The sequence below is a fragment of the Rhinoraja longicauda genome, chromosome 3 (genome assembly GCF_053455715.1).
Source record: "Rhinoraja longicauda isolate Sanriku21f chromosome 3, sRhiLon1.1, whole genome shotgun sequence".
NCBI classification, from domain to species: domain Eukaryota; kingdom Metazoa; phylum Chordata; class Chondrichthyes; order Rajiformes; family Arhynchobatidae; genus Rhinoraja; species Rhinoraja longicauda.
The window spans coordinates 75,247,350-75,260,862 of NC_135955.1; the positions used below are offsets into that span (position 1 = coordinate 75,247,350).

Sequence of the window (13,513 nt, forward strand, 5' to 3'; positions counted from 1 at the left end):
GATCAGCCATGATCACAATGAAGGCGGTGCTGGCTCGAAGGGCCTCCTCCTGCACCTATTTTCTATTAAAAACAGAGAAATATTTATCATGTTTGATCTGGTAAATAGTTGACAAATCTGTTAAACTCCCTCACATTAAAAAAATCCATTTCAGACTGCAGAAGGAACTTCAATATTGGCACCAAGCCCACCATGTGATACTGTGCCTTGTAAAAATACACGTGAAGTTGCACATGGGGATAAACAAGAAGCAAGTTCAACATCAATTCTACAAATAGTCATATAATTTAAAGCAAAATGCCCAAAGGATTTTTATAAGCTATGCTTTCTAACGGATAGCTGCTTGGAATGCAATCACTCCTATTCAGTAACTTTATAAAATGTAATATTATATTTAAGAAAACAAAAAATACAGTCACTGCTTCAGTGATTCAATAGAACAGAAAGCTTAATGTAATCAGTCTCAACATTTTTCTGACCTAATTTCAATGCTTGCAATTCATACAAGGAATTTTTCTCATTATATAAATGTCAAGTCAAGTCAGGTCGAGCTTATTGTTGTATGCACAGGTACGAGGAGGTACAGGTGCAATGAAAATCTTGCTTGCAGTAGCATCATCGGCACATAGACACGAACAACACAAAAATGTAAAGAAAAAGACAATGCAAAAAAAAAAGACATTGGTGCAAAGCATGGAGTGCAATTCCATGGTAGTGCAAGAGGTGGTCCATTGCATTGTTTGAGGTAGGATTAGAGTTGTGCAGATTGGTTCACTCTCGACTCTGTCCAGGGACCCTTTCAGGTTAGGCAGAGGTTCATTTGCACCTCCTCCAACATCTACTATATCCGTTGATTTAGGCGTGGGCTCTTAGACATCAGCGAGACCAAACGTAGACTGGGCAATCGTTTCGCTGAATACCTTCGCTCAGTCCGCCTGGACCTACCTGATCTCCCGGTTGCCAAACACTTTAATTCCCCTTCCCATTCCCACACTGACCTTTCTGTCCTAGGCCTTCTCCATTGTCAGAATGAGGCCAAATGCAAATTGGAGGAACAGCATCTCATATTTCGCTTGGGAAGTTTACAACCCAGTGGTATGAATATTGATTTCTCTAGCTTCAAGTAACCTTGCATCTCTATCTCCATCCCTCCCCCACCTAAGTCATACTATCTTCAAAGTTGTCTTGTTGAATCTCATTGTCTGTACTCGTTTTCACCTAGCACACAGCTAACAATGGCGTTTCCTTTATCATCGTTACTTTTTTGCATATCTTTCATTCATTTGGTCTATCTCTCTCTACATCACCGTCTATATCTCTCGTTTCCCTTTCCCCTGACTCTCAGTGTGAAGAAGGGTCTCGACCCGAAACCCCACCTATTCCTTTCTTCCAGAGATGCTGTCTGACCCACTGTGTTGCTCCAGCTTTTTGTATCCATCTTTGATTCAAGAACCTGATGGCTGCAGGAACCTAGTGGTGTGAGACTTCAAGTTCCTGGACTTCCTGCTCCACAGTAGCAGTGAGAAGAGTGCATGGTACAGATGGTGGGGATTCTGATGATAGATGCTGCCTTCTGGAGGCAATACATCATGTTGATGCTTTTGATGATGCCAGTGATGGACTGGGCTGAGTCCACCATTCTCCGCAGTATCTTGTGTCACTGTTTGTTGGAATTGCCCTACCAGGCATGATGCAACCAGTCAGGACAATTTCCACAAGTATTCAGTGACTAGCACAATCTCTTTAAACTTCTGGAAAGCAGAGACACTTTGTTATCACATCTATGTGCTGAGCCCAGGCAGGTCATTTGAATTTGAATTTGTTAATGCTCAGGAATTCTAAGCTGCTAACTCTATCCCCCACTGACCCCAACAATAAAAGCTGGCACATGGGCTCCCAACTTCCCTATTTTTAATGTTACCGATTAGTTATCTTGGTTTTGTTGATGTTGAGCAAGGGGTTCTATTGCAGCACAAACAACCAGATGTCCTATCTCTTTCCTATACACTGACTCGTGATTTGGCTCGTGATGTGGTGTCGAAAACGAATTAGTAGATGGCATTAGAGTTGTGCTTCACCACAAAGTCATGTGTGTAAAGTGAGTAGAGCAGGGAGCTAGGAACACAGGTTTGAGCTGCACCTGAGTTGACTTGTCAGTGAGGAAGATATCTTGTAACCAAAGCTGCATTGATTGAGGTCATAGAATGTTAGACAGTGAGGAATTTCAAGTACTTCTACTAAAAGCTCAAAAACTAATGTATTGCAATCTAATTTTCTCCAATTATGATGTAAAAGGTCAGTTGATCTCTCACTTTGAAAAACAAATTTTACTTCAGCAAAATTAAATCTTCTTTGACAAACAGCAATATACTTTTTTGAGATGCAGATAATTATAAAGCAATTACAAGTCTACTGGTTCCATCACCATTAAAGTAATAGTGCAGCTATTATACACTGCAATCTCGATTATGTACTTGAAATTTGACGAGTGCTTGAATGTACTTTCAAGAACAGCTAACTTTGATATAAATTGTAGAAGGAGCTAATTATCATTCTCAATTCACAATCACTTTTCCACAAAACAACGACAATTTTCCTTTTCAAATAAAAAGCATATAGTTGATGTCCTAAGCATGAATCTTTAGCATTCATGGCAACGGAATTGTACCAGGTAATGTTACACCAAGGAAAATGGCATCGAACATGGTGGCCCAGAATTTGCAGTAGTAAGGATAATGAGATTGTCAGTGCTCATCATCATTACCATTATAAAAATGGCAGCAACTTCTTGCATCAGTAAATACATAGTTAAATGGAGAAATTCAAAAGTTAAACATCAGCAACAACCAGCTCCTTTGTAGATGCAAATATGCAGAATCCATGAATTGATGGGCGGTACGGTGGCACAGCGGTAGAGTTGCTGCCTTAAACGCTGGAGCCCTGTGTTCGATCCCGATTATGAATGCTGTCTGTACGGAGTTTGTACGTTCTACCAGTGAACTGCGTGCGTTTTCTCCAAGATCTTCGGTTTCCTCCCACTCTCCAAAGGCATACAGGTTTGTAGGTTAATTGGCTTGGTACAAGTGCAAATTGTCTCTAGCGTGTGTAGGATAGAGTGCGGGGATCGCTGGTCAGTGTGGACTCGGTGGGTCGAAGGGTCTGTTTCCGCACTGTATCTAACTAAATTAAACAACATCAATCTCTTCAGACCATCAGCAGTGCAAAACCATTGAAAAGTTAGAATTCGGCATAACTCGGTTTTACGATGGCATACTTAGATATAAATATCAATCCTCAAATATGGCTGCTTGTAGCAACTAGTTTCTGTCTGATGTCTTTTTTCATAGGAATCTAATCAATGGGCCCTCCTCAATGGGTCCAATTCCACTGCAGACTGTTGTCAAGTTCGACTGTGTCATCAATGCTGCATATCACCTTCTACAAACTGGAGTGGTGCAAATTTATAGAGGTAATAGGAAACTATTTAACCTACATCATCTCCACTCTACCTCAGTAGTGGAGCTGCGGTACGCATAAGCCACATGTAAGCACATGTTCAGAACCAGACTTTCACGTCAATATTGACTCATTCATAGAAAAATATAAAATAGCAGGTGCAAGTCATTTGACCCTGCGAACCAACTCCACCATTCAATATGATTACAGCTGATCATCCTTATTCAGTACGCTGTTCCAGCTTTCTCTCCACATCCTTTGATTCCTCGGGCTCCAACAACAATATCCAATTCTTTCTCAAATTATAATCATTTGGCTTCAATTGCTTTCTGTGGTGGAGAATTCTTACCAGTTCACAATTTTTTGGAGAAGCAATTTCTTCTAATCTTACTCTTAATCCTTAGACAGTGATCCTTGGTTCCAGACTCCCCCCACCCTCCCCTCCCCCCAAATCAGGAACATGAATATTTATTACCTAAAGACAATTTTTCTGCATTAACCTTCAAACTTCTTGAATATACTTAGTGACCTAGCTTCCACAGACTTTTTACACAGAATATTCCATAGATTCTTGACCTGCTGAATGAGGAAATTTATTCCTGAATGGCCAACAAAGACATCTCAAATGGTGTATATGGTACAAATGTATGTACAAAAATACATTTGTACCTGTCCAAATGTATTTTAAACATCTGGAGAAAGCTGCAGATGTTTAAAATCCATTTGGACAGGTACATGGATAGAAAAGGGACATGGGCCAAACATGGCAAATGGACTAGCTTGTATTGACATTTTGAATGACATAGACAAATTGGACCAAAGGGCCTGTTTCCATGCAGCACGACTTCATGACTAAATATACATCTCGCTTGTTAAGCCCTGGAGGAACCTTGTTAACTCTTACCAACTTCTACAGGTGCACTGTAGAAAGCATACTATAGAGGTTGCATTACCGCTTGGTTTGAGAACAGTACTGTCCAAGACTGTAAGGAATTGCAGAGAATTGAGAATGTAGCTCAGTCCATCAGACAGACTTGCCCCCCAGCATCAATTCCATCTACGCTTCACACTCTCTCGGGATAGCAGCCAACATAATCAAGGACCCTTCGCACCCCAGTCATTCTCTTCTCCCCTTTCCCATTGGGCAGAAGATACAAAAGCTTGAAAGCACATACCACCTGTCTCAGGAACAGTGTCTTCCCCTCTGTTATCAGACTAGTTAAAGTAGAGTGTAGTCCCGATCTTCCAACCTACCTAATTGCAGACATTGGACATTTTCTCTGGAACTGTTAACACTACAAAAGAGTAAACTCTATTCTATCCTCTGGTATTTTTCTCGTTGTCCTTCCTATTATACTCGTGTCTGGTTTGACTGTACTCATGTATGGTATGATCTAATTGGATCGTAAGCAAACAAAAGCTTTACAATGTATCCCAGTACACGTGACAATAACAAACCAATATAAACATCAATCTTCTGAATGCAAGGCAGTATGAATAAGAGCATTTAATCTCTCACCTGTCAAACCAATCACCCCAGGAATCAATGTTGAACATTTATTACACCCACTATTGCAATAATGGCCCCATAACTATATAATTTATTAACTCTTGGTCATTGTAAAATACTAGATGTACAATTGCTAGTTCCCTCATGAAGGTGGTAAATATACGATGAATTTTTAAAAATGGGATTGAATTAGGATTAGCATAAATGAGTGATTGATGTTTGGGGTGGTCTAGGTGGGCTGAAGGGCCTGTTTCTGTGCTCTAAGTCATTGATTTTGCACGTCCTCCCTATGATTGCGAGGGTTTCCTCCAGGCGCTCTGGTTTCCACCCATATTCCAAAAATGTGCAGGTTTGTTGGGTAATTGGCCATGTAAAATTGCCCCTCGTGTGTAGGGAGTGGATGAGAGAGTGAAACAACATACCACTAGTGTGAACGGGTGATCGATGGTCGGAGTGGACTAGGTGGGCCGAAGGGCCTGCTTGCATGCTGCATTTCTAAACTAAACTAAACCCACCTCTTGCAAACTATACGAATCATCATCCACACTATTTCTACTAAATTGGTTTGCCCAGTCTAAATGTCGTTTAATTTGCCCTTGTTACATGCATCTCTAACTTCCTGATTTATACATTACTACTTTGTGATAAGGAGCTTGGAGAAAGAAAGAATTAGAATGCTCTTTGCAAACTACTCCTATTATTTAGTTTAAAGCCTTATCTACACTTCAGGTTATTTGATTTCCTGGGACACTAGTTCCCTCCTGATTCAGTGAATACTACCCCAGTGGACAGCTCCTTTGTTCCCTGTTGCACTGTTACCAGAGTTCCATGAATTAAAATCTATTTGTTTCTAGACAAATCTTTCAGCCAGGGATTCAAATTTCTGATCTTATTCACCCTCTGTCAATTTGTACATGGCTCAGATGATAATCCAGAGATTATTACCTCTGTTATTGTATCTTTTAATTTGGAAACTATTTATTCTTGCACCAGAGCTTTCTTTGTTTTCATTGATTTAAAAACAGACCACGGCAACTAGATTTTCTCCTCTCCAAGATCATTACCATTACATAGGGCAAGAAAAATAAATCAGTTTTGAGTGAGAATGCAGCACTTTAAAGAAAATGTAAACGAAAAGTCAAATTCTACTGAAATATCCATCTGAGTCATTGATAAATACTGTGGAAGCCTCGGGGTCAGTCCAAGTCCCTGAGGAAGGCCATGTTCGCAACAGGCATTTTAAAAGCATTAGGTCCAAAATATGAGCAAATAGACTCAAACAACACACAGAATATATAAGTGACAGCAAAAAGAAAAAAAACAGGCAAAAACAAGATTATTAATGGAAAACTAAATTGGAAGACAAAGTTCATGGTCCAGTGCAAAAGGTGGACCTGAGGTAAGGCGATAGTTATGCAGATAGGTTCAAGAAGCTGATGGTTGTTGGAGAGTAGAAGTGTTGGTGTTCCTTCTTCATGCTGGGCACAGGATAGGCCATCCACGATGTTAACGCCCAGGAACATGAAACTGTTAACCCACTCGACCATGTGATCTCTCTTCAGATGTTCCAAGGGTGAGTGCAAGGCCAAGGAGATGGTGCTGCCATGGAACCGTTGTGATTGTAAGTGGACTGCAATGGATGAAACCTTCCTGTTGGGCTGGAGTTGATGTGTGCCATGACCAGCCTCTTAATACACTTCCTGATAATGAGCTTCAGAGCCACCAAATTTCAAATAAATATTTTTGATTGAATGAAAGATACGGCATGGGAAAAGGCCCTTCGGCTCGCCCAGTCCACACCCATTTACACTAGTTCTATGTTTTCCCACTTTTACATGCACTCCCTGCACGTTGGTGCAATTTACAGAGGACAATTATACTGCAAACTCACACCTCTGTGGGATGTGGGAGGAAACAGAGCTCCCAGAGGAAACCCACATGGTCACAGAAGAACATGCAAACCCCACAAAGACAGCAACAAACCTTTTCATTTAACATTTTAGCCCTTCCATCATGCAGTTTCCCACAAATTGATTTTGCTTAAATACAAGCTTTATGTATTCATATGTTAAGCTATCTGAATATTCAATCTTCTGACTCAATCGACAGTTTTACAAGCTGAGCTGACATTATAGGTTTGGCTGATTTGATTCTGACATCTGGTCAGGCATTTCAATCCCTGCTTATTTCAGGATTGTACAGAAATAGAAATAATGCAATATGTACATAATTATTGCACAATAATAGGTCAGACCTGAAATAAAATGCCGCCAGCTGATGAAATGAGTTTAATAAATACTTTAAAAGGAATAAAAGTATTTATGTTCGATGTAAAAACATGTACTTGACGACTGCACAAAGACAAGGTTCTTTTAACTGCTGGCTCTTGTAGTTTTACACTGATACTAATAGCAAGCATGAAGCAATTAATAAACATCTCTGTACAATGCAAGAATCTATCCAGGCAAACACATGATCCTCTCAGCATATGTTTATCTGGAAATTTCTAAACTATATTAATCCAAATATAAAATTGTGTCTTTATAAGTCTCTATTTTTGAATCACAATTTCTTACATCTGCATTTCTGGTGGGTATCCAAGTCAAACTAAAGAAATGTCAGCTATGTAACTGAACACTAGAATACACTGAGCCAGTATCTTTGGATACAAAATAAATCGTACTGTATTACAGTACTGGGTCAGCCGAAATGGTAAAATATTTTATTAGGTTACAAGCATGCTGCACTGTGCTCATTTCCTTTTAAAGAAAATTCAAAGCAACACAGAAAACAGAGTGTTCATGTTTGTAGCTTCAAACACTTACAACATCAATTTATGCCAGTGACCTCCATTGCAGAGGTTTGCTTTCACAGCTGCCTCTCTTGTTAAAGTTCACAGAGTGGTCTCATCGGGCTGTTTCAAGTGCTACACAGATGGAAAATTTGCTTCAGGACCCTAAATTCCAGAAAATGCTTTCAAATGACTTCCATACAAAGCATCCTAGTAGAAGATATGCTAATTGCATAATAATGAGGACATTTTAATTTTTCTTTTCAACAGACTGTCATTTTAAAAAGCGTTTTGCCACATTAATGTAGCATTAATGTGCAATTGGCGCCTAATTCAGTAAATGATAAATGTTTCAGCTTCAGTTTCATGATGACAACAACATATTAATGACTTTTATTCCTGGTCATTTTACTTTGTGCTTTTAAACTCTCAGTTGCTTTTGTGTAGACACCTTAATCTTATATTGCATGAATGCTCTAGTGTTCTAATCATCCTTTTTAATGAAGGAAACAAGAAAAAAAATGAACAACTAAACTGCTATTTTGATTTTTCATCTTTGTGATTTTGTAGTTGTAGGCTGTGAGTGTCAATGTCCTTGAGGACCAGCTGGGGAAAAAACAAATCGGCCTTTATCCTTTCCTCGATCGTCATATCAGTGTCCCAAAAAATGTCAGCTCAAATTTCTCCCCAGCAATATTTTATCCTCAAAACACTGAATAATAAAATTATCTAAAAAAACCTTCCCAGGCTTTAAAGTTCAACAAATGGAGAGCAATCCCCCATTAGTCCCCTATCAAATTCATGAGGCATTTGTCCTTGATGCAACTGCTTTTGTCTCTTGCAGCTGCTTTGTTACCTAAAATAAAACAAATGCAACCATTTTTGTAAGGATTAAAAAACCTGAATTACCAAATGTGTCTAAAGAATCTTTTTTCCTAATGATCAAATGTTCGTTTTGCATTTTATTAAATTAAAAGGAGCAAGATAGCCAAGCATTAGGAAGACATACAATTTAACCACTCAGATATCACATAGATTTTTAAAAAGATATCCATAATTCAAGAGTGCTCGGTTTGAAACAAAGATCTAGGCTTCTCAGAATATTTTCTTTTAAAATCGTACTTTGGTATTTCAAAAGGAATTTAGAATCAGACTGTGAAGTCAAAATTTGTTAAAATGACACAATGTTAAATAAACAAGTACAGTACTGAGAATATATAATAATTTGTTAATTCCTAATGCATCAAGTAGAGCTATTAGTATGGAAAGGTGCTATAGCTCAAAATGAAATACATTTCTCAAGGTTAAATAGTCTTTAAAAAAATCATGACTGTCCCAAAATTTAAAACTATACCCAGTAGCAAAGTCAATGCAGTGATGATTCTCACCACAGCCTCTCCATGTTTATTCTTCTTCTAAATTATTTATATAGCCTATCATAATCGAAAGCACAAATGGGCTTCCATAAAGCCTCGAATGGGAAGCCAGTCCAAAAAAAGTGGTTGGTATGATTGGAAGGGACCTTCTCCCTGATATTGAAAAATAACCAAGGGGAAAGCAGAAAGCAACCTTCCTGTTCAACATATCTTTGCCGTGTCCCCATGTTTACTGAAACTTTTCTTGCAGTCCGATGGTGGCTGGGCTATTTGTTCTCATCCCACCTTTTCTTTCTCTTTCAACCCCACACAGCAAGAAGCAGTTTCATCCTTATCCCTGGAGCTCTGCCACTGCAAATGGCCATATGGGTTTAATGTATTATGCATGAAAATCAGCATGACGGCAGCTGATTCAAAGCCTGAAGCTACAAAGTGGGCTCTAGAGTAAAGCATTAAAATCAAATGTCATTTACCTTCATTGTATTAATTTTGTAAATTTAACAACCAAGACCGAGTACATTCATGCAAACATTTAATCCTCTACCCTCATCTGCATAATTACTGGTAGAAAACAAAGAAACATTCAAAGCCGCATTCAGCATAAATTCATTCTTGCCTCCCTCCCATATTGAATGGACAAGGTGTAACCAAATAGAGTGCATCCAAGTCATCATCACACAAAGCTTTGTGTTGGAAATATAACAGTGGGTAATGGAGGAAGTGTGCACTAAACGTAGATGCCTACTTGCCAACAATGAGATATTTAAGCTACTAATAAAAAAAGACAAACTGAGATGAAAAAAAAATCTGGTACCTCTGGATTGCTCCACAGCCTCCTCAACATCATAATATCACTTTTGAACATTTTACCACTAGAAGCCCTCAGCAAAACCATTTTCTTGTTTTCAGTTTCTTCAGTTTTTTTGGTTGTCCCTTGTGTAATGATGGGGCTACCACTTCCTGATGTATTAATTCTAACAATAGGCCTCCCTCTACAGCAGGTGTTGGTGTCGTTATGCTTAAACAGGCCCCAACCGCCTGAATATAATCACAATGCATTTGGCAGCTGTGCCTTCAGCTGCCAAGCTCCTAAGCTCAGGAATTTCCTCCCTAAATCACTATGCTTCTCCAGCTTTCTTTCCACTAAGTCAAACCCAGCTCTCCCACCAACCTATTTACCATCTGCTCCAACAGTTCTCTTGTGATTCAATGTCAAATATTGTTGGTAACACGTCCATGAAGGACTTCAAGAATTTCTGCTACATTAAAGGTGCTATAAAAATACAAGCTATTGTTCTAGTGAGAATACAAAGCTAAAAAAGAGAATGAACATTCATCAGTAGCCAGGTCTGATATTTGGAATGGGAGAGGTGGTACAAAAGTAGTCATAGAACCTCACAGTTGGGTGTGAGGAATAATGTGGTGGTCCTGTTAAGTTTAACAGCAAGACCTCAAGATTTTTTTTCTCCCCTGTATCTGCTAAGCAGCTGGTTGCTGAATAGAAAACCACTAGCAGGCAGCTGCATCTAGAATTTTTTGGAAAACACTCGTGGCTACTGAGTGAGGTATCTGAGCTTGGGAGGAGTTGAAAAGTGAATGTGGTAAGGGAAAGAATGTCCGAGTGAGTGGTAGGTTGAGCTAAATCTTAAGTTGTGGAAAATACGGGAAACCAATTGTAATCATTGGCGGGTAAAACTGAAGCCAGAATTGGGGCAATGCCCTTGCTCTTCCCGCCACAAAAGTCAGCTTCAAAGGCACTTACCTTGTGGACTCAGGTTTCCACTTTCCTTTCACTGCTGAGTTTCCAGACCATCTGCAAACTAATAAAGCAGTGATGAAGTTAGATCAAGATCTTGCATGCAAATGGAGAAGCCCAACTTAAAAATCTTAATTAAGATTCCCACCTACACATGTTCTGTATCATGTCAACATTTATTTCAATAGGGCTTGTATACAAAAGCAGGGATGTAATGCTGAGGCGCTATAAGGCGTTGTTAAGGCTGCATTTGGAATATTGTGAGCAATTTTTAGCCCCATATCTGAGGAAGGATGTGCTGACTGGAGAGGGTCCCAAGGAGGTTTACAAAAATGATCCCAGGAATGATTAAGTTAACCTATGATGAGCATTTGTCAGCACAGGGCCTGTACTCGCTGGAGCTTAGAAGATTGAGGGGGGCATCATTGAAAAATACAGAATAGTAAAAGGCTTGGATAGAGTGAATGTGGAAAGGATGTTTCCACTAGTGGGAGAGCCTAGGACTATAGGTCATAACCTCAGAATTAAACGACGTTCTTTTAGGAAGGAGATGAGGATAAATTTATTTAGGTAGAGGGTGATGAATCTGTGGAATTCAATAGACAATAGGTGCAGGAGTAGGCCATTCGGCCCTTCGAGCCAGCACCGCCATTCAATGTGATCATGGCTGATCATTCTCAATCAGTACCCCGTTCCTGCCCTCTCCCCATACCCCCTGACTCCGCTATCCTTAATTCTTTGCCACAGAAGGCTATGGAGGCCGTCAGTGAATATTTTTAAGGCAGTGCTTGACAGATTCTTGATTAGTACAGGTGTCAGAGGTTATGGGGAGAAGTCAGAAGAATGGGGTGAGGAGGGAGAGATAGATCAGTCATGATTGAATGGCGGAGTAGACTTGATGGGCCAAATGGCCTAATTCTACTCCTATTACTTATGACCTTGTGTTGGGATACCTGGGCATCATGGGTATTAAATGGGTATCTAAAGTAAGGGGCAGGAGATTTAGAGAGGATTTGAGAAAGATTTGTTTTATTGAAGGGTTAACTGAAATGCATTGTCTGATGGGTTAGTGCAGGCACGAACTCTCACAACATTCAAAAAGAATTTAGCTAAGCTTTTGACATAGCAGAAGGTTATGGGCTGAGTGGTGGGAATGGGGTTAGTATAGATATTTGATGGCCGTTATGAACAAAATGGGCTGACTAGCCCGTTTCTACGTTGCATACTTTATAATCAGTACTTCAATTAAAAACTCTAATTTTCGAAATACTGGCTAACCCACGGACATTATTCTATGCAAATTCCTAGTTTTTCCTTTACCGCTACCCAATTTCCATTGATTTCACAGAGGAAAAAGGGGGTGAGCTGATCGTAATTACATCCAAATCTTCAAGCAACAGTCATACAGTTGATCAAGACATGTTCTTGTAATAATGAGATAACTTACTTTTTTTTTCTTTTCTTTAAAGGGTCCACTAAATTAAGAATTAATATGCTAAGGCTGCAAATTATTAAGAATTTCTTTGAGGAGATGCATAGCATTTAATGAATTAATTAAACATAATCACTACCTTATTTAAGTCCTTGAAATATCGCTGAACAGGTTTGAATGTACCATAGGAATAAATTAGCTACTTCCTTGTAATATTTGAATATACTTTTCAATTTTATTTCTGTTTTTTGGATGGAATTTCAGGAAGAGTTCCAAAGGCAGCTTGAATTGATCACTGTGTTGTTATGACTTCTTTTTGACTACAACAAATCACAACACCAGAAAGTCATGTTGGACAGTATTTTAATACCGCTAGGCCACTTGGTTATCATGTCGTTTAAACAGGACAGCACAAGTAGTATTTATTTATGATGGATGAAAGATGTATGGGATCATGGCTGACTGGCTTCAAGGTAGTGTCTTGTTGATGAGGCATCATTTCATGGTGCCACTTTGTTACAACTCTTCCTGTCCATCATCTGTACGCTCTTTCGGTTGATTTTTGTATTTTGTGTTATTTCAGACGGTCACGTTTACTGTGCAGGCCCTTTTAGCACCAAGCAACAGGAACATTTCTCAAATGGCTTATTAAACATTGCTATAGGCGAAATGGTTGCTGCATCTGAATACCTAACAATAATTCACCTCAAGAAATTCATTAGAAATGAAGTGCTTTCAGAGATAATGATGAATGCAGGTTCCTTATGCCATAAAAGATGGAGAATGATAGAAGTTGTTGATCGATATGGGAAACAATCTTCATTTTCCATCTGATTGTACTTGTACGAGGCACACTGGAAAGATATTGCACAGGATACAGCAACTTGCTCATAATTAAAAAAATAAAAACTTGAAAGAAGAAATCATTATTCAGCGAGACAGAATGCCTTACAGATGTTAGCAATGTGCAGGTGAAGTTGCTATGGCTACTAATATCTATGGTTACCTAGGCCATGTAGGATTTTCAAACATTCAGAAATGCAGGATTCATAAGGCAGTATCTCTGTACTTACACAATAAAGTGGCAGAAAATTACACAATGGCATTGATTGCACAGATTTTCTTTTATCTGGGTCAAAACTTAAATCCACAATCATGAAAACCAAACCAGTAAATTTTCAACACTGGCAAT

At 39.1% G+C, this 13,513-nt stretch overlaps 1 protein-coding gene across 5 annotated transcripts in view; it reads right to left on the reverse strand.

Annotated features, from left to right (window-relative positions):
- Positions 1–13,513, reverse strand: part of rgmb (repulsive guidance molecule BMP co-receptor b) — a 160,122-nt gene that overhangs the window by 129,082 nt on the left and 17,527 nt on the right. For 4 of the 5 annotated variants that reach the window (XM_078396440.1, XM_078396448.1, XM_078396441.1 and 1 more), the window contains exon 2: positions 10,896–10,953. The exons of the other annotated variant lie outside the window; for it this stretch is intronic. In XM_078396440.1, the coding sequence (XP_078252566.1) occupies positions 10,896–10,953 (58 nt within the window). The remainder of the gene's footprint in view (positions 1–10,895; positions 10,954–13,513) is intronic. 5 annotated transcript variants of the gene reach the window in all.